The sequence below is a fragment of the Salminus brasiliensis genome, chromosome 1 (assembly GCF_030463535.1).
Source record: "Salminus brasiliensis chromosome 1, fSalBra1.hap2, whole genome shotgun sequence".
In the NCBI taxonomy this organism is placed as follows: Eukaryota; Metazoa; Chordata; class Actinopteri; order Characiformes; family Bryconidae; genus Salminus; species Salminus brasiliensis.
In genome coordinates, this window is record NC_132878.1 from 84,469,273 (window position 1) to 84,492,100 (window position 22,828).

The window sequence follows — 22,828 nt, forward strand, 5'->3', positions numbered from 1 at the left end:
GGAACTGTGTTCTCTGGAATGGTGGTGCTCAATCTAGTACTTCTGGAAGGAGTTGGAGAGTTGAGGATGAGGTGGGGTGGGGTGGTGACCATCCAACATCCTGACCTCACTAATGCTCTTGTTACTGAATGCAATCAAACCGTCACAGCAGTGCTCCAAAATCTAGCTTTCTCTGGACAGTAGCGACAGCTACTCCAACAAAAGTAGGACTTGATTTTGGAAGAAATAATGAATGAGCAGGTGTCCCAATGGTTCTTTGATTGTTTTCCTGGGATACTTTTGTTTAGTACTCACCAAAAGTGGTCCAAGAAAGGATAACCAAAAAAACTGCCGTCAGGGTAATGGGACCCTAAGCTTGATTGATGCTATCCTTTGTGGCCTACAAGAGCGACCTGATGTTTTGTAGATGCTCTGACCCTGATGTCTCATTGTTACACTTGACCATTTTCCAGCTTCCAACACATGAACTGACTGTTCACTTTCTCCCTAATATGTATATCCCACCCCATGACAGGTGCAACTGTAATGAGATAAAGGTTTTAATGTACTGGCTATAATAAATAAATGCTACATGTCACACTGTCTAGCTCATTAACTGATCATGCAAAAAAAAAGGTACCTGAAAGTACAGGTTGCAGAGCCAATTGTCCAGGTCAGTGGATAGAAGCTGCTCTATTTTACTGAATTGGTCGAGGCTTGGGTTGGGGTGACCCCAGAGCAGGGGGGTGCGGAAACTCCCCTGGATGAGGTCCAGAGAACAGTCGCACACGGGGAACGCCCCCCAGGCCACCACGCCGCTCACAGGATTCTGCTCACTGGACATGCTCAGTAGCCTGAACACCAAAACAGTGGAGGGCAGAACGTAAAATGATGCAGGCAGTACCTGAAAGAGAGAGAGAGAGAGAGCGAGAGAGAGAGAGAGAGAGAGAGAGAGAGAGAAAGAGAGAGAAAGTAACTCTTTATTGTAACATTCTTCACAGATAGGGAAGTCATTAAAACAGAGATTCACTTACTTTTTCTAGCCTACACTACAGAAGTTTGCTCAATGTGCTCAATAAAAGACATGAACAGTGCAACAGTTTGTTGTGTTATGAGTCTGGGCATATTATGTTTGTCAGACCACATTTTATTAGGCATAAATACAGAATTCCAGATCATTCCAATGGTTCACTAACTTATTCTTTCAACTGTATATGAAAACACATTAGAAAAGCTTAAGTGAGACACCAAATAGCTGGATGCTGAATGCTGACCAAAATGCTGGATCATGAAAAGTCCTGATTCAATCACATGACTGTCTTAATAGTGCAATATCCACCATGGCTGCTCAAGCATGTGTAGAGCTCATTATATATTCCATATATATTTACATGTTCTCTTATTCACTTTTATGACCTATGGGTAATAGCTCTTCTGTATCCCCCCCGATTAATGTATGCACACACATCTAGTACATACTTCATATCTTCACATCGGCCCTGCTTACTTTTATTTGTTGTTGATAGCTCTTCTGTAACTTTTGTACAGTAATGTGACACTGCAATTTTCTTCAGATTTAATAAAGTGTTATATTGTCTATTCCCAGCACACAAAAAATAAGTTATTGGACAGCCCATTTATTATTTATATATTTATTTTTATATAATTTGTGCAATTCTACAAGTTTTTATTTATTAAACAAAAAGCTTGCAGGGACAAACTCTAAATCAACTTTCAGATGAATGAAATTGGTTACAGACTTTGAATAACAAATATGATTGACTAACAAATATGTAAGTACATGGATTTTCGCATCGATTAGTAATAAAATGCACTCTAATCATTATAAGTGGCAATTATAGACAAACACAGTCTAACTAAACTAACACACAAGTAGTTGTAGTGTTCATGTCTCTTACTGAGCACAAGGAGTAAACATCCACAGTGCAGACCAGAAAAAGTAAGTGAACCCTTGAATTGAAAAATCTGTAGAACCTCTTAAGCAGAAATCATCTCCACACTATCGTGTTTTTTCTTGCCGTTTCTTCATCACGTTCCTTTTTATATTTAAGGCTGCTCTGTGACAATATTACAAAGAAATTAAAAATGCAAATAAAACTGCATAAAACTGAACTGAATTGTTTACTGTTCTAGTGTCGATCTTATTAATGTTCAGAGGGTGTAAACATGCCATCGAACTGTGCCAAATCATGTTGGAAAATATTTAGGTTTAAAAACAGTATCAGGAAGATGGCTCGTTCTTGTTTCCATCATGCTTTTCTGTGCTAGGGAGAGGGGCCAAGGTGTGGAGATCACAAGAATTTACGCTGCATAACCGTAATGTTCGGCGGCACATGCCGGGGTGAAAACACGAGCACATGCCAGAAAAAAAAAACAACAACTCATATTTAAGAGGAAATTCAGGAGGATTTAGCCATGATTTATTGTAGCATGTGTAACATGCACACGAGCTGACAGCCATGCTGAGGGTTCACACGCTTAACAAACATGGATTCCTATTTACTGAAGGAGTGGGAAGACAGACCTGCGTCGCGGCGTTAAAAAATGAAGTGACAGAGAGGAGCTCAGCACTTCATCAATCATGCCGGGGAATATTTCATCCCTCTATTAGTCGGAATGGCAAATGGAAGAGACTTGTTTTATCACATTCATCACGTGTTTCCCCTCCCCAGCCACTGCTTCCTCGCACCTGAAAAACAGCAGCCATCCTCTGACTCAGGCCTCAAATTTATTCCATAATCTCCCACATTATGCATATTGGAAGAGGGGAAGAACGTATTTCATATGCCTAATTTACTGAAAGAATAAGCAACGTGCTATAAATATCAGGGAGAAAATAGGGAAAGGAACAGAGAGAATAAGACAGAGGATTATTATTGCTGGTTTTTTTTTTTCTTTAAAAGCTACTAAGATGAACACTGCGCTATTTTGGACTGAAGAACCTGGCTTGAAAAAAAACAGGTACCACTTTACATTAAATATCTGTAATAACTGTGTAGTTACACATTCACAATCCATACAATAACAACGTAACTACTGGTGGTACTGCAGAACAGCTTGTGCAGTTACAAGTGTATCAATCTCAATAGCTGTATGAGCATATTCTCTTTTATGTGCTTAAATAAGTGTAATACAATGAGCATAATTAAATTTATATGTTGATATTAATGTTTAACTACACAATTATTATAAACCCAAATTTGGGACCCAAAACTATCTTACTAAAAAAGGCTAAAGCTTAGAAAAGACCCACTTTTGGTTCCATAAAGAACCATATTTGGAACATGATTATTACAAGTTAGGTTGGGGCAAAACTCACAGATCTGGATCCCAGAAGAAGATATATCACAAATCTGGACCCCCAAATAAACGTACGTCTCAAATCTGGCCTCCCAGGTGAAGGTATATTAGTTATATCTCAAAAATGATGAAGATGAATACATTTATGTGTTAATATTAATGTTTAATTACACAATTATTACAGACATTTATAATGTGGGACCAAAAAAGTCTAAGCCTACACAACAGAAAAACAGGTTTAGTAAAGTCCCACTCTTGGTTTTATTAAGAACCATATTTGTAGTATTTGAGATGTGTGAGTGTGAAGAACCCTTTAAAAGTCTGGAGAATTTTTACTTGATGTTCACTTGATTTCACTGTTCACCAACTTAGGGGTTCTGCTCACTCACATATCTCTTACAGAAATGACATAAATTCTTTATGAAAGCTGGTTCTTCTAGTAATTCTATGGCATCACTAAAAGAACCATTTAAAGCACCTTTGTTTTTAAGAGTGTCCTTTTTTACATGACCTACTTTGCTTTTCGTTACATGCATTACTCTAGGCCAGATGTGTTCTAGAAATGAATCACAATTTGCTGATATCCAGTCCATAATTTGGCATTATTTTAAACCTAGCACCAAAACTGAGTTTCAGATCAGCGCAATCTCCACAAAATTAAAGAGGAATAAAGAGCTTCTCTAAGCTAGAGGAGTTTCTCACATGAGATGCCTAGAACCAACCACATGCTGCAAATCAGTACACCCCAGCTTTGGAGGGAACCGGCTATTAAACCATTAGAACGATCACGTTTCATTCAAAACAGACTTGTGTTTTCAGTGCAAACTCTAGAAGATGTGGGGCAAGGGGTGGAGGGGTGAGGGATAGATCAGGGGGTGGGGGGTGGGAGGGGAAAATCCCACAAACCCAGACACTTACGTAGGCCTACTTCACTTGAGCCTGTCTCTTTCCGTCTCTAAAGAAAATCAATTAAAAGATTTAGCTGAGAGGACAGAAGAGCCGTGGAGGTTCCGGAACAATGGCAAGAGAGATGAGGGGCCTACAGAACTCTGAGAGAAACAATCACAGCTGGCAACGCAGCCCAAGATTCGCTTATCATCCCCAGCTTTGCCTGGACTATTGAGGCTTGTGCATCCCACTTAAAGTAAACGCTCCAGATTGTGGGGACAGACAGTCATGTGCCTCCACACACAAATCCGGAAGACAGATCAAATCTCCGCACAGTGCTTCCCTCCACACCAACGAGAAATGCGCCACTGAAAGAAAGAAAGAATCAGGGAGAGAAAAGGGAGAAAAAAATATGATAAGCTTCCACATTCCACCTACTATTGCTAATTCCTCATTTCCTCTCCGAAAGCACCAAAAAGAGAGGGAGAGAGCTAACGTGGGCACTCCAGCCAATCACAGGCAAATCTGATCAAATTCTCCAAAACAAAACAGCAGCAAAACAAGGCGACCAAAAAAGCAGCAGCAGCAGCAGGACTGGCAGTAATGAAGAGCTGGAGGATGGATGGGAGATGCTAATAGGATGGAGGGAGTGCTCTCAATGGAGCGCTAAGTATTCTCCAGCCAAAGCAGAGAGAGGAGTACTGTCTAATTCTTAGAGTCCTTGGGCAAGACTCCCAACGCTATATTCGCCTACCTGTGTAAGACGATGCAATTGTAAATCGCTGTGGATAAGAGCATCAGCACAAATGCCAAAAATTGTAAATGTAATTCTTAGTGTTAAAGACACCTTCAGATTTTTTTTGGCAGACATGGTTTTGGGTAGGACCTCCATTCACTCTCAAAACAGTCTTCATGGCATGGATTCCACAAGATGACATTTTTTCGGATTCTGGTCCATGATAACGTGACTGCATCATGCAATCCCTGCAGATGTTTCAGTGGCATGCTCAGGCTGCAAATCTTATGTCCTGCCAGATCCCAGAGAGGTTCTGTTGGATTTAGATCCGATGACCCAGAAGGCCATCATACTCAAATAGCCTGTGGCATTCAAGCGATGATCGATTGGTATTAATGGGCCAAAAGTGTACAAAGAAAAGTATGGTCATTCACTTAAGGGTTAGACATGTTGTGCAATCTGAGCTGCTGAGTGGGTCCAACTAGTCCATGTAGGCCATTCTCTGATGACCACCCATTCTTAGTTACATCTAGAGACTGTTACTGTGCTGAAATTCCCAATAGATCAGCAGTTCTCAAAAATTCTCAAACTAGTCTGTCTGCGCCAACAATCTGAAATTAACAGAGATCATGTTTCCTCATTCTGATGGTTCATGCGAACATTACCTGAAGCTACTGATGTATCTGCATTATTTTACTTATTGCACTGCTGCTACACAATTGTCTGATTAAACAATTGCATGAGTGACTAGATATACAGGTCATCCTAATAAAGTGCTCAGTAAATATATATATATATATATATTATTTTTTACATATTTTGTCAGCAGTCTGTCTGTCAGAGTTTACATAATTCTATAAGCAGACGCTTTCATCCCCAGTCCAATAAAACGCTTTGCCCTTATATAAATGAATGATAAAGCTCAGGTTTGATTTACATTCAGGGATGAAATGTCATGTTTGAGAAGTTGCTGTTTTATTCATATTGGATTTCTCTCAGGCTCCTCCACTACATTCTAATACAACGTCTTTTAACCCCCTTAAGCTCAGACTAAACTGACCCAACATTCTCCTACACACACCACCATTATAAATGTTGGCAGTTGGCTTAAGGACATTCAGAGAAGGCTCTGACACGTCAAATGAAGCAGTATGAACAGCTAGGCGATATGGGTCAAAAGTACTGTGTTAAATGTTTTAGAATGGTACTTAAATTCTTTAAGTTTTTAAATGAATCAAATATTTTGGTCCAAGTAATGTGGACCAATTTTGAAACTATGTAATTCCAATAGTTCATTAATGTGTTTTTAATATATTAGAATAGTATTTCTAAAGACTTTTAAGGGTCAGGATTTTTGGTCTATATCTATGTATTTCAACATATTTCAAGTTGGGGCAGAACTCTGGACCCCAGATGAAGGTAATTCACAAATCTAGACCCCCAGATGAAGGTATGTTTAAAATCTGGACCCCCAGATGAAGGTATGTTTAAAATCTGGACCCCCAGATGAAAACATGTATTGAATCCGTCCCCCTAGATGAAGATATATCTCAATTCTGGACCTCCAGAAAAAGATATATCTTAAATCTAGACCCCCAGAATAAGGTATATCACAAATCTGGCCCCATGTGAACGTATGTCTCAAAACCGGCCCCCTAGATGAAGGCATATCTCAATTCTGCCCCCCAGAAGAAGGTAGATCACAAATATGGACCCCAGAAGAAAGTATGTCTCAAATCCAGAACCCCAGAAGAAGGTATTACACAAAGTTGGACCCCCAGGTGAAGGTACGTCATAATGTGACTTTCTCCATTAACATTTTGGCTCTGGTCTGAAAGGAGAACTTTCAAAAGTCTTCTTAAATGCTGTCAGGTATAAATCTGGATCCCCAGAAGAAAGTACATTACAAATCAGGACCCCCAGAAAAAGGTATATTACAAATATAGACCCCCTAGCTTAGGGTACATCATTTGGAAGGGAAAGAACTTTCAGAAGGACATCTCAACTCACAGGCACACCAACCCCATGTTTAAGTTTGGTGGTCCTTAAGGGACAGCGTTGGTTCTCTATGTTCTCGGTTTTACACAAGCAGTACTGTTTAACAGAAGTGTTCATGACCTCATCTCTTCTATTTCACAGCTCCAGCAACGACCCGTGGCTGAATCCTGAACATACTGCTGCTTCGACAGCAAATCAGCGGTCGTGATAGACTGTGACAGATAACTGCTGTTTGTTTTCAAGGCAGGCATTTAGCAAATTTCAGCTTTGGATTTCACTTCAAAGGCTTTTCCCCTCACTCGCTGCTCCCCACCCCTCTCTCTGCAGACGAGAGGGGCGTTAAATGGAAACCCCTCGTTGTCAGAATTACTTTCAGATGAAGTGTGTGTTTTGTATTTCTCATCACACATCTGTATCCTGAAAGACTTGTCATCATCTCTCTCTTTCTCACTCTTTCTCCCTCTTCTGCACTCTCAACCTCTCTCTCATATGTAAAACGGAGGCCTTGCTGCATCCTCAAACATCTCCATTCACTGACATGGATGCTGTAAATATATCAGTCCACAATCCAAAACAGATTTAAAAGGTTCTGGAAAATAACACAGGTGTGAGGAGGCAGGAGGGGCGGTTAGTGGACTTTAATAGGTTTAATGAGCAGAGAAATGTGGGCAATGCAGACATAATTTCCATTAGCATAATTGCCATTAGCCTATATCCTAATATAGGAGCGTCACTGTGATCATGAATCCGGGGTCTCTGGATTTAAATTAGTAAATAGATAAAATAGATTAAAATAGATAAAAAAAAATCCAGGGCTTTTCCAGAACATTTTCCATGATGTATACACACATGAGCTGTTCAAATTAAAGTGCAGCACAACAGATGTGCTACAGTGTCCATGTATCTGTCCACTTGACACTATTGGGGCTCCCACCTTTTTTGGAAAACTCTTCAGGAATAATTTCTCAGGACTTTCCCAGAACAATTTCCATGACCTATGCACACAAGAGCTGTTGCTCATAAAAGTGTATCTTAACATGCAGCACTGTGGTGCTATAGTGTCCCCATTACTGTCAACTTAGGGTTCTCAACCTGTTTAGAAAAATTAGAAAAAGAGAAATTTTCCAGGACATTTTCCAAGTCTGTAGTGCCACTTTTTTAGGAAAAAATAATTTTCCTGTGACTTATAGAGATGCGAGCTGTTGATCATGGCAGTACATTTTAAAATGCAGCACAACAGCGGCCCTATAGTGTCACATTTCTGTCCACTTGACCCTACTATGACCCTCATTTCAGAAAAGCCTTTTCAGGACGTTTCCAGGAGATTTTCCATTACATTTATATTTACCAGTATATATGCAATGATCATAATAAAATCCTCTGTGATGTACCATTCAACACCTGTTTAGAAATAAAAATGCAAATCATGCAATTAATATTAAATGCATGCAATGCAATTATATTAAATATTTTGTCTTTTTTTGTTTTGTTTGTTTGTTTTTTGTTTGTTAAGTGAAGCTTATTGGTTCCAGAGCTGCCATTGAAAATGGACAGTGTTACTTTTGAAGAGAGTTTCTTCTTCTTCTTTCTTTAATCTAATTAAATTAGATTAATTTAATTTAAACAGCTTTACAGAAAGAAAGTTAGGTTGAATGTCATGAAGTACAAGTAGCACATGTGGGACAAAGATTTGCATAATGAGTAGTGACTTACCGACCATTTATAATACTTAAACACTTCTGGAGAGACATGTTGGCAATGTATTTGTTCACAGTGCGGGATCTCTTTTTGAGAATTTTGAGATTTATCCAAGAGTTTCTAAAACTAACAAATACTCCCTAAATTTACAGGTTTTCCAGATTTCAGCTGGTGGCTTAATTTAACTTTATATTAAATATTTCCAGGTCAATTTTAACAGTAAACTTTTTTTCCAGGTGTTTTCCATGACTAGAAAACTAGTCTAGAAGTACCAGTGTGTAAACCCTTTATTCGTGTTCCATCATGTTGTATGGCGTGAATTCATGTTCATCAGCATGTGTTTGATGGTGTTCTCTCACCAAACAGACAGACTGGTTAAGGTGCAGGTCAGTATCACAGAAGCGGCCCTTGTGCTCCATGGGTTCAGTGGTGCCGCTCCACCGCTGCCCCTTCAGCTGGGTCCAGTGCAACGCAGGGCCGCCCAGCCGACTGTGCAGGGACACGCTCACATAGTACAAACCGCTGGAGAGCTTCTCCCTCACGGCACGCAAACACAGCACATGCACCTCCACCGGCTGAGGGGTCCGCACCCACTCCACCTACAAACAGAGAGAGGGACAGACATAGGGATAAACACAGGAACGAGAAGAAAATCTTGTGTGTACCACGAGTGTGTAGCACTGCTATCATTGTTGATGATGTTACTATTACGGTATGTAATAATAACGAATAACTAAACTGCAGCTATTGTGAGAAACCCTTTGGGCATTTCTTGGGCTCTGTAAACATACTGATATTGATCACAAAGGAAGGACTAGATTGACAATTTCACAGATGCCTAATTAAAAACATTATTATAACAATATTCAAAATGGTGACTTTACAGGAAAAGGCAAAACTGTTCTTAACTTTGGAAAAAAAAGTGTTATTAGAGTTTATTTCTGCTGGTCTATAAATTCTGGATAATTTACACAGTGAACAGAGCATAGGGCGCATAGTGGAAGGCAGTGAGCAAGAGAGACAAAGTGAGAGGAATTTAGAGACTAAAACAGAAAATCTATGAAACTAATAAAAGAGAAAGACAAAAAATGCAGTAAAGAAGCTTTTTGCAAAAGAAATAATAGAAATATGAAGAAAATGTTTTGTGTAGTGTGAAATCTGATATTTGAGAAAATACTTATTTATTAATTTATTACTTTTTTTTGCACCATTAACCTGTCCTAAACTGTGGCATAAAAGAAATCTTTTATGTGTGTGAAATACAATTATTTTAAATGTTTTTTCATGTTGTGTTTTTTAATTATTTTAACTGTGAATAACACAATTTTTACCCTAAATTTATTTAACTTGTTGGCTTTTTCCAATAAATAGAATTAGACTAGAATTGCTGATCTTAAAATTGTTTGTGGCTTTATTAATGCCATTGAATGGACCAATAGAAATCCTCCAACATGACTTGGAATAAAATCTTTTTACATTGACTTTTGTTGAAACTTAAGAACATATGCGTTTTTTGCATGACATACACACACACACACACACATACAAAAACAAACACACACCAAAAGTGTGTTCTATTTACATAGAACGTACTGAAAATATATTGAGAGCACGCACGCGAGAGAGAGAGCGAGAGAGAGAGAGAGAGAGAGAGAGAGAGAGAGAAATCAACTTTAACAGCCTGCAACCACATGAGAGATTGATTTCTTCTCCTCTTACAGACACTCCACTCAGTCTCACCCTTGAGAATATAACATATGATTAATACAACCGCATCATTTAACAATGATAAATCAACTCCACTTGCACAAACATCACCGCAGTGCTATTTTGAAGATGCGGAGAGTGATACAGTAAGCAATATTCAGAGAAAACTGAGGGGGAGAGAGAGAAAAATGGGGACACCAATAGTGAGGGATTACTTTAGGTGGGCGGACGTTAAATATAAGTGTGTTTGTGGAAAGGGGTGTAAGCCTCCATGGAATAGATGTGGGAGGGAAAACACAAACATACACATATGCACGTGTGTGTGTGTGTGTGAGCTTGTGTGCTGCTGGGTGATGGCTCTCTAAGGCCCACTCTAGCAGAATCAGTGCAGAGCTGACCCAGAGCTTGCGTCTCGCCCGATTTCTGGAGGAGAGCGACTGGTGTTCCACATGAAGGAGGGAGACGGAGTCACTATCTCTCTCTCTTTAACTCATACTCATACACACACTCCCGCAGACACATACCATGATTCATACAGTCTGGAGGAGTGTGTTTGTCATGTGAGAATTATTTAAGGCTGTCAGGAAAAACTAGAGAGGAGAAAAGTGTTGAGTGTTGGTTTTCAGTAGGTGTGTTTTTCTGAAATTGCTGTAGGATTTTCATAAAATATCAATGGATGACTGATTCACAAATACGGCTCCAGAGAATGATTCAAGCAGCTCAAGTATCAAATGTCTCTCATTTAAAAGAGAGCTTATTAAAAAAACACTGAGTTGATCAGCACTCATACTGATTTTGTTGTTTTTCCTTTTTATATGAATCTATTGTGTTATAACAAATTATCCTCATGCTAATCTATGTTGTGTCCAGCTTTACCTGTTCAGTCTACTATACTAATACTACAAAAGTGAGCAAATGATCCACGAAGCAGCTTCTTAAAAGGACAAAAAATCACAGTAAAATCATTTGGCTTAGGATATTTGGCAATTCTCCTAATAGTATAATCTATTCTATCTCTATCTAATCTATTTCTATACAAAAATCATTCATTGATAAACTAAAATCTATAAAATAGAATTTTCATTCATTTATACTGATTTAGCTATAATATCAAGTAACATTACAAAATACATATATTATATTGTTTTATATTATATTATATAAATGTAAATGCTTGGGTATCCATGGGTAAATTACACTTTTTTAAAATATATTTGTTTAAACTGAGACAGAGCAAATATGTTCTGTAGCTAATCAGCCATAAAATACAATCATCATCAACCTTTACACAGAGGTAAAGACATAATTTACAATCATAATCCTAAAAAAGTTCAAGAATAAAACCAAACTGGTAAAATCACTCTACTTGAAATACACATAAACTTACTGCAAAATCAACTAATGCAATGAGTGCCTGAAGATAAAAAAGTGAAGTAATCCCCAAATTGTCCTGCATGCTTTTCCAGGTTTCAGGTGCTACAAATTTTAAAAGCCAGATGAGCTTTGGTAACTGGTGTGGACTGATGAAGTCAAACAGAACTGTCTGGCCACAATCAGAACCACAAAAAGAACAGCATTTCATGAAAAGAGCACCGTGACAACTGTGGAAAATAGGGGTTGAGCATAGCATGATTTGGGGTTGCGTTGCAGCCAGTGGCATTAGCAGTATGGCATGTACGGAGGTAAGAGTCAAATCCTGGATGCAAATATCAAAACATCCGTAATAAGGCTGAAGCTGAAAAAATGGATGGCGTCTACAACAGGGTAATGACCCCAAATACTGTTCAAAACCCACCACGGACTACCTGCAGAGAAACAAGCTGAAGCTTTTGGACTGGCCCTCTCAGTTCTATGACCTAAACATTGCAGAAAATTTGCAGATAGACCTGAACAAGCTGTGCCTGCAAGACGACCCAAGAACATCTCAAAACCAGAGGCCTTCTGCAAAGAAGATTTGGGAAAAACCTGGGCCGTCTACAAAAAGCTGCAAGCTGTGATTTCTGCCAAAGGGGGTTTTAGTAAGTATTGACTCTGTAAGATGTCCAAGAAGCTTTTGCAGAGGCCTCATTGATGATTTTTTTTTTTTGGTATGCAATAAAAGAAGTACGTGAGTGTAAGAGTGTAAGTGGGCACTCAGACTTAATACTTAGAATATAATAATACTTATAATAATACTATGTAAATATATTTATATGTAATATATATAATATTTATATGTAAATATAATAATACTTACATATAATACTTAGAATTTAGCCAACAGCTGGTGTGGTAAATCAGTAAAATCAGGTGAGCTGCTGACTTGAACAAATCTATGCACTGGCTAAAAACACCCAGGAGAAATCTGGAACCAAGCTTTGTTCTTCAAACTAGCTCACAAGATCTCAGCTACGTTCCTCAAAATGAGAATTTTCTCTTACTTTTTACTGTATTTATGATAACCTGCATAATTTCTAATGCAATCTGTATTGGTTACTGTGCTAAGGTGCCTAACACTCACCAACAGTACTGTTTTACTGTAGCATTGGCTGGATTCAAAGAAAATAATTAGCAGGCCGTTTTGGACCTAAACACACTGAAAGAGGTTTAAAAAGAGAGACCCCAACTTAAAGGTAAGCTTTTACGCCATGGTGACTGGTTGTCTATCCGTGTGTAACCACACTGTGCTTAGAGTGTTCTGAACCTCTTCAAACCCCTGCCAGAACCTCCCGAAAGTACCTCAATCCCCTCAACTGAGCTTCCTCAACTGAGCTTCCTCCTCTCCCTGCTACGACAAAACGTGATTTCCTCAGCGCTTCCGCACAGTAATTGGTGGCAAAGCGCTTTAGCCCACACATCCCATCCGGAAGGGGCAAAGCCTCCAACCGCTCCCCCCCCGCCATCACGACGGCGAATCAAATCAGCACATGATGCGCCTGCGTGCCATAGCCTGTACCGACCTTGTCGAGCCTGCGACTCAAGTTAGCATCAAGCTATTAGGAGGAATGATAAAGGTGGACGCGCACATACATACAAACACTCAACACACACACACACACACACACACACGCAAAGTGAGGAGATTTCTAGGAAGGTAGCACCAGGAAGGTGACGGGAGGCCAGCTCTGAGGTGGCAGGGTTTGCTTAAAGTGCCAGAATACAGCAACACTCCTCCAGACAAGATCAAAGCATTCTGCATTCTCCTCCTCTTTCTTTCTTTCCATCCCTCGCTTTCTTCCTTCCGTCTGTCTGTTTCAGTCTCTCTCTCTCTCTCTCTCTCTCTCTCTCTTTCTCTCTCCTTTGGCACAGAGGCAGTCGTTCGTCGAAACCTCTTTTCAGGCACACACAAACACAGATTTTGTGACAGATCACAAGACGCACTCTGAATATACAGGAAACACCATATATATAATTATATATATATATATATATATATATATATATATATATATATATATATATATATATATATATACACTTTGTCTCTAAATATATATTTGTATTTATATATTTATATAAATAAAAAAACTTCTTTTCTTTCTAAGTATAGGCTAATATTCCAAGATTAAGCTTTCTCGTTAATTATTTTCATTTTAATTAGTAAATCTTAATTAACAATGAACATTTACCCTTAAAATTTTTGGCTTCAGACTGGGGGGGGGGTGATGGTGAGGCGAAGGGGGGGGGGGGGGGGGGTGTATAAATATGACAATCTTTTTGGGACCCGAAGGCAGGATTACTGATGCAGGCAAGCTTAGTTATTAAACACGTTCTAAATTAAATGCCTCCATGAATTTTGCACAGAAATATATTTTCATAGTTTTGCATGCCAAATGTGACATTTTATATTTGAGATTCATCTGCCGCAGTAATTTTGGGAAATGTCATATAAACAAAGATTTTGTCATTTACCAATGAAATTACTATGCATGGCAGGTTAGCCATTGCTTTTCTGGCTGCGCTGGTTGTTTCAAGTCAGCAAGCCATAAAAAATCTTTATCTCTCTGAAACACAGCAATTTGGGAGATAATGGAATGGTGACTTGGGGGCAGAGATGCCAGTGTGAGGAATTATACCACAATCTCACTGCATTTACAGCCGTCCTCAAAGCCGGATCTCTCTCTCTCACCCTCTCTCTCTCCCTCTCCCTCTCCCTCTCCCTCTCTCTCTTTTAAACCATGGCAGCCTGAGACAGGAATCATTACAACTCTAAGCCTGCACCATGACAGAACAGCAGCATCCTAAACTGCGAAACACACACACACACACACGCCTGTTCACAAACGCACTCACTCCACGCACCATACACATGCACACACCCCCACACTCTCACACATACATACATATAAATACTGATGTCCCCTTCGCATACATACATCCTACATTCAATTTATTCAATTTACTTATTTAAATTTTTCTATTTTTTATTTAAGGGACCACGCTACCTCCACTAGCAGAGGAAGAAGCAAAAAAAGCACAGTAATGTGAAAAAAAGAGAACGATAGAAGGGTCACAACGTATGTGTGTAGGTGTGTATATATGTGTGTTTGCATGCATGTATGCATGGGGACGCATTTCAGCACAGAAAGAACAAAGGAAATCAGCGGTGCTCCGTCGCTCGTTGATTGGTCAGTCTCATTTTGGGCTCAGTTACATAATTTCAATCAAGCAGTTGTTATTTTTTTTTACGATAAATGGACCAACAGAATCCCAAATGATTTGGAATGAAAGCTAAGAAGTTAGCAATCAGCATGAAATTTGCATTTCGGAGATGCAAGGCTTTTGCGTTTTCTTTTCATTGTTGTATTAATGGTCGTGACATCACGTAGCAACTGCTGAACACTCTCAGCTGACCAAGAAGGATCTTCAAGAGCATCTCTCATAGTAAAATGAAGAACATGTCACAAACAACATGGCATAAAACAAACAAACAAACAAACAAACAAATACATAACACACACACATTCTCATCTTTCTCTTACTGTCCCCTTTGATTCCCCTTAGGGTCCCCTTATGAGATGATCCCTGCAAGCATGTGTGCATCTGGTTGTGTGTGTGTGTGTGTACCTGCCAGGGAAGGTCAGATTCAATGGCCAATGGCTCACTGTTGACCATGGCTTCAGTGATTTCTCCATACTGGGCGATGACTTCAGCCTGACGCAGATGCAGGGAATTCAGCAAGCGTCTCTCTGCCCTGCAAGCGCACACACACACACACACACACACACACACACAATTACACACACCCCAACACTGTACACAAAAACAACAGATCCACTAATCCTGTTACCAGCCACCCTCTCATTGCCCCGAATGTAATCTAATAACCTGAAACAGACCCTATGTCTAACGCTTTTCTCTCACTCTCTCTTCCCCCCCCCCTTTCCTTCCACCGTTCGGCCTCCCTGCCTTATTGGGGCAAAGCAATAAAACCCTCCTTTGTCCCGTCTCTTCGCCTAACCTCTTAATTTCTCGAAACAGTAATAGCACACTGCCTGTTTCTCTAAAAGGAGGAACACTGTGTTAAAATAGCTACCTGCACCATGTTTAACAGGACAGGAAAGGTGTTTTTTAAGGTGTTTTATTTCATCAGAAACAAGGACAAAGCCGTAGTATTTGTAAGCCAAAACACATAAAACAGCAAAACAGTGAGAAAAAAAATATAGTTGTAAAAAATATATATATAAAAAGTCAGCCTGGCATTAGTTCCTGCTGAATCTCCAGCAATTGCTGGTGGAATCTGGGCAATGTAGCTTTGGGCTAATGCATGCTAAGTCTCTCCTGTCTATTAGCCACCCACCAATAATATGAGGAGGAATTTACAGGGCCAAGGATGCTCGGAGAAGGTCACGGATACAAAATCCTCGTCTGCAGCTAGCTGACAGCTACAGTGTCCAACTAACACCCACAGCCCAGCCGCCCCGACGCTGAGGATATTCTCTTGATTTTATTATGTCAGTGTGGATGGGGCTGAACAATTCTTAAAAACTTTAAACACACTCATGCCTACAGCGGTGTGAGGGAGAAAGAGAGAGAGAGAGAGAGAGAGAGAGAGAGAGAGAGAGAGAGAGAGAGAGAGAGAGAGTGAGAGTGAGGGGAGGGGGGGCTGAAAGGGAAAGAGAGAAAGACTGATGTGCATGGAACAAAATTGATGCTCTTTTTGCGTCCAATGACACGGACAGATTTTTACACCCTGTGGCAAAGTACCCACAATGCACCAGAAGAGACAATGCATTGCGAAGTGTATTAGGAGTATATTACACATTCGTGCAAAAAAATGTCAGCAAAATGTAAATGCTGTTCAGAACATAATGATTAATTTGATGATTATTTCACAAAACATCAGATGAAAACTAGCATAGATATGCGCGTACCGCTGGAAAGCAGCGTAGAGACGGTCCTGCAATACAGCCTCTTCCTGCTCTGTGTATCTGGACTCCTTGAAGACCAATACAATTAGAAAAAAATGTAAAAATAATCAGCAACAAAATAAATATCAGAACACCTCACACACACAAACACATACACATTTCAGCACTGTTATGGAAAAATGCATATATACATAATGTGAATCTGACAGTTAATAAAATATAAATAAAAATGATAAAGTAAATAAAAATTTAATAAATAAAATAAAAATTTATATATTTATATACACATACTTACATTGTATCAAACAGTGACCAACTAAAATGCTATTAAGTAGGTTTTATGGTCATTCCAGAAAAAAAAAAAAAAAAAAAAAAAAAATATATATATATATATATATGCTGTGTATTTGCTGTCATGCAAAGCTCTCATATCTCTCATATCTCAATCTTACATTTTAATGAAAGTCTACTCTTCATGAAATTCTGACACAGCGTAAAGAACAAATGGCAGATTCACATTATGGCAAAAAGTAAAAATTGAAAAAATGGAGATACAGAGTTTGCATGATAGTGACTATATTGGTTGTATCTTGTTATATAACACACATATTAATTGTCTTTAATACATACATGTATTCACTGAACATTAATGTCTATTCTTAAAAAAATTAAATACGATAAGCTCCAAGAAGTAAAAAAACATAAAGAACAATCCTAAATATATTTAAGCAATCTTTAATCTTTAAATATATTTAAATATATATAGTAATCCTTGCTTTAATTCAAAAAGTTCAGTGTGTTTTACAATTATTTAATACAGTTTCCAGCATCCAGGCTAATTAACGCCTGCGAACCACTAAGATATTAGCAAAGGTGGATAGTTGAAATTAGAGAATCCGTGCTGGCGTCATTCTGAAGCATCTACCACAATTACAATGTGAGTAGGAGTGACTAGAGGCTATGTGGAGGCCAGAATAGAGCAGTGTTTAAAATAAGCAACCAATTAAAATACATAGATAGACAAATAAATAAATAAACGATGAGCTACAGAAATCAGATCCATTTGACAGCTCAATAGCCATTTGTTCCTGAGCACACTTCGGTACCTTTGCGTTCCCTCTTAAGACAGCCATCACTCTCCGTTTTCTCGCCCACTCTCTCTCCTCCATCAACCCTCTCTCTGCACGATCATCCTGCCAAAAGAAAAGGGAAAAAAATGAAAGCCATACGTTTACTGGCCGGCACATACAGCACAAGCTCTGGATCCGGATCCGCAGTAATACAATCTCCAGGCGATTGTTGTGAGCCAGTCCCCTACAGACACACAACACGGGATATGCACGCACGCACGTGCACGTATACGGCCGAGTTCGTTTGATGCACATTTCGAGGGATAGCATTCAGTCAGCAAATTTGTCTCCCTTCTTCACTGGCATTGTAGTGGCTGACTGACAGCGGTGCGCCATGGTTGAAGTATTATAAAAGCTTTTGTTGCTGTGAGTCTCCAAACAGACAGCAGCATTTTAAAATAGCTATGGATTGTGGTGGTGCATAATGTGCTCCTTTCAAAGGGTAGTGGGCGCAGCGGCAGTCGGGAAACAGCGGCGAGGTTTATAGGCAAATAAAGCCCCTCGTTTGCAGAAGCACAGAGACGAGAAACGATTATCCAAGAAACGCAATGAGTCAAGCGCCACCGTTACTTTATCTTATTATAGATCAATTTCTCACTTTAAGTTGGGCATTCTCTATTTAACGCCAGCACTTGTCACTGCCAAGACAGATTATGAGCAAATGCATGCTGGCTATTTTCTTCGTCTTTTACTTCAGTATCTGAACACGGTTTGATGTTCCTTTGGTTGTCAGACAATACCTCCCCATGTAACTACATTAAACCCAAAAGAGTGAAGTGCTGGGTTACAGAAATCTGCTTCTGTAAGCTTCAGCACATCCTCCCGCTAGTCCACGCTCAAGTCTTTCACGCTCCAGTTTTCTGCAAAATGTCTGTTGACAAACCCAAAAAGGCAAAAAAAAAAATGAATAGTGGCGCACAGTCACAAAACTATTGAAGGGTGAAAGAATACAAGTACAGGAAGAGTTCAAGTCACCGCTTTCTGAAGGCTTTTATTTCCTTCTGAAAGACTCAAAATGTAGGCCACAAATTCGAAGAAAGAAAACGCTCCGGAATCCACAACAGAAACTGCTCTGACTAGTTTTTTGCTCCCAACTAGAGACGATATAATCGTGCAAATCTCTATTTACAACAAGTTCAAAACTGAACAAACTAGCAGTGAAAGAGGCTGAGTCAACACGTGTTGAGCCACATCTCTACAAAGTGCTCTCTGCAGTTTGCTGCGTCGCAGTGAAGAAATAAGTAAAGGTTCCACGAACTCAGTGAATGGATAACTGGCTTCCTCAGCACATTACACTTTCAAATTTGCAGGAAACATGCTCTAATCACTTCAGCTGCACTGTGTTTCCAAATGTTTGTGGACACCCCCTCTACTCAATGTATGAGCTACTTTTGCAAAGTTGTACCCATTGCTGACAATAGAATAGATCTCTACCTAAACCTAAACATGAACCTGATGCCAGGCATGGGCTGGAGGTGCATAAAGCCTCCCAGCATTGGGCTGTGGAGTGGCGATCATCCGACATCCTGACCCTCACTAATGCTCTTGTTGCTGAATGCAATCAAATCCACACAGCAATGCTCCAAAATTTAGTGAAAAGCCTCACTGGACAGTAGACACAGTCACTCAAACAAAAGCAGGATAAACTCTTGTTTTTAAATACCTTTCATTTCAAAAGAAACGATTAATGTGCAGGTGTCCCAATACTTTTGTCCATATAATGTGCTTTTAAATTCGCAGGGAACACATGGCTAAGGACAGGACAACTGCAGTGCACTCTAATCACATTATGTACTTCAGCTATCAGGTACACACACAGGAAGGTTACATGGACCTATTTTGTAAGAACTGTGCGTGTGTCTGTGTGTGTGTGTGTGTGTGTGTGTGTGTGACTCTGACCTGTTCCAGTGAAGGCCTGCCCACTGGGATCATGTCATCCTGTACTCGTTTTCTCAGCTGTTCCACATACTGGGGGATAACCTCTTCTCTCCTCTCCACCAGCTGCTCCCGCAACCGATCCCTCCATTCAGCCAGGGGGAGCTTGGGAGCTCCAGCCACTGTCCTCTCCTCCACTACACTACCTAGAACGAGAGGGAAAGAGAGAGAGAGAGAGAGAGAGAGAGAGAGAGAGAGAGAGAGAGAGAGAGAGAGAGAATACATAACTAACTGGGCAGTGACAGTGTTTATTATTGTAGCCCAGTGCTTCAGCAGGCTCAATTTGAAATGAAACAGGACTAGGAGATTAAAGAGCAGACTGTCACCTGTAATCTGCTGGTGGTTACAGCTATGTTCAGAGAGCAGGAACACTTACTTTCTGCATTTCTGAGGACCAGTGCTAATTAGAAAATTGCCTGCTAAGGAAACTCAAAAAAAGAAAAAACCATCAGGGCAAGGCCAAAGTTTTCCAGAGAACTTAAAAGGGAAAAAGACCAGGACTTCCAGAGCAATGTGCTTTAAACAGATGAATCCCAAGTCTTGCCTTGACGTTTTATTATTTTTATATTATTATATTTGGGTTTCCTTCTTGCAGACCTCCCATGAAAATCTAACTGGTACAGTCTCTTTCTGATGGTAGATGCTGTACTTTGACATCAAATGCGGAAAGAGCCACTTGTAGATGCTATCATGACATTTAAGTTGGAGACTTCTGTACACATCTTGTGGTCTGCACTCGGGCTGAACTTGCCTGACTCGGCCACGCTGGCAGATGTTTCACTTGTACTGAGGCTGAGGACAGCAAAATGGATGTTTTCTAATTGTCCTGAGATCTTTTTCACTCCCTTTCCAGACTCATAAGCATGTACAACCTTCATACTGAAGGCCTCAAAGAGCTCTTTGGATGTGGCCGTGGTTCTACCTGATTGTTAGTTTAGGTATTTTAAGTAGTAATAATGCTGGGTTTTTTTGGTTTTACCTCTGTCCCACCTTTTACGCTCCAGGTTAGCATTTTTAGCGATACTAGTTGATAACAACACATTATACAGTATTTTGCATAAAAACACCATGGAAACACATCCACAGACAGAAGTTAGGCAGTACTGTGTGTACGGCTGATTTAATAAGACATGAACAGGCAGCTATGTATAATACTAATGCTTTTACTGCTGTTGATGTATGGTGTAGCCTCCTTGGATTGTATGCTCAGGGTTAGTGAGGCTCTCCCAACTTTCCGAGTAGGAAATCCCACGTGTGAGGGCATTCCAGCTGTAAGTTTCTACTATTAGAAAAGACACCTCTACATTTACGCTGTGCCATTTTAACTGAGATGTCAGAATTTTTCTAGTTCTACTACGTATATGTTCTAATACGTAAATGTAGAGGTGTCTTTTCTATTCATTAATTTTACTAAAGACATTTCCTTACATGTATGTGTTTAGTTATATTACCTCAATCTCCCAATATTGTTCACATTAAGATCAAATATGAAATGTTCATATGACATTGATTTTTGACATGACTATAACCCCAACCACCATTTAGCTGAAAGAGCAGGAAGAGCTACCAGCATATCATCAGAGGGTTTGGCAGGACAAATCTGGAAAAGTATAGAGACATCTTCACTGCTCGAAAGCCACTTAATCTAGCAGCACGTCCAACCAAAACATATTATTAAAGAAACTGTGGAGGATTCGGGGCCAAAAAGTGGATTGCCCTTTACCTCAAACACACTGCACATGCATTTCACTTACCAAAGTCAAGACCGATGGGCCCTGAAACTAACAGGAACTGACCTTTCTTTAAGGTTATACTAATTAGCTCAATTTGAAGGTTCAGTTCCTGGTGATGCCACAGCTCATACGTGGTTGGGAGTCCCAGAGAGCATAACTGGCCTCTCCCCATTACTGTTAGCTGATGTAACAGATCCGGCAGTTGTTGCTCCCCTCCAAGCGTGTTCAGCTGCCCAGTAAAGTTCGAGATGATGCAGTTGGTGGCTTCATGTGACTAGGGTCAAAGGAAGCACATGCTAGGATTCCCCCATCACATGATGCTGCCAGTGCTGGGGGAATCCCAGCTACAGGGTGGAAACTGGATATGACTACTGGGATAAAAGTTATGGCCTCCTTAAATATGATGACTATGGATATAAAGGAACAGCATTCTTACGGACTACAGAAGCAAAAATATGAAACTGTCCAGTTGAAGATTTATGTGTACTGTATTCACAGCTGTATGCAAAAGTTTGGGCACCCCTGGTTAAATCACAACAATTATGCATTGCTGATTTTCTAGAGACACATCTTATTTCAGAGACACATCTTATTATACATTCACATATTCAACAAAACTAACAATAAATCTGCTTTATATTGTTTTTATTTATTTATGTGGGTTGTATGAAAGTAATGATGCATTTAATGTTATTTTTATATACTGTCAATAAATTCATTCTTAAATAAATATACATTATACCAAAAATTACAAAAAAACATGCCTTTTTAACTGGGGAATCTAAAATGACTACTGCAATAAATATCCCCTCATTCCTCATCACACTCATAAACATACACTCATACACAAACATACACCCCAGTCAGGCCTGGCAAAGCATATGCAGGGGGTGTGAGCATTTCCCTCCAAACCCTCATAAAGACATTTTGAGATTTAATTAAAACATTCAGTTAATCCATTAGCAGTCCTGCTAATGAAGGTCTAGTGTAATAGCACCCTTCCACACACCCCCTGACACACACACACTCATGCACACACACACCCGTCAGACTGATCAGCGGAAGAAGTGCTGGCTCATAGCTAATGTCTATAATGGGACTACTATCCCTCATGTGTACAGCGAGCAGAACTCTGATTACTTTCGAAGAAGAATTGCGTTAGGGCCTAATAGGGTTTCACAGCTTTTCTTGTAAGCCGGTCTCAATGTACCGTCGACGTGTGCAGTCTGCCACCTAAAGAACCCGCTCCAATCCGGCAACACCAAACGGCTTCCCCTGAGAGGGATTTCTCCTTAAACACTGCACACTGGACGACGTCCATTTAGCTAATGATGTTTCGCATGCCTTGTTTAT

General features: G+C 39.8%; 1 protein-coding gene across 1 annotated transcript in view; it reads right to left on the reverse strand.

Moving 5' to 3' along the window:
- Positions 1-22,828, reverse strand: part of ofcc1 (orofacial cleft 1 candidate 1) — a 112,553-nt gene that overhangs the window by 82,670 nt on the left and 7,055 nt on the right. The window contains exons 4-9 of the mRNA XM_072679109.1: positions 19,707-19,888; positions 17,784-17,870; positions 16,681-16,745; positions 15,374-15,500; positions 8,993-9,219; positions 620-833 (exon numbers count right to left, since the gene is read on the reverse strand). Coding sequence (XP_072535210.1) covers positions 620-833; positions 8,993-9,219; positions 15,374-15,500; positions 16,681-16,745; positions 17,784-17,870; positions 19,707-19,888 — 902 coding nt within the window. The remainder of the gene's footprint in view (positions 1-619; positions 834-8,992; positions 9,220-15,373; positions 15,501-16,680; positions 16,746-17,783; positions 17,871-19,706; positions 19,889-22,828) is intronic.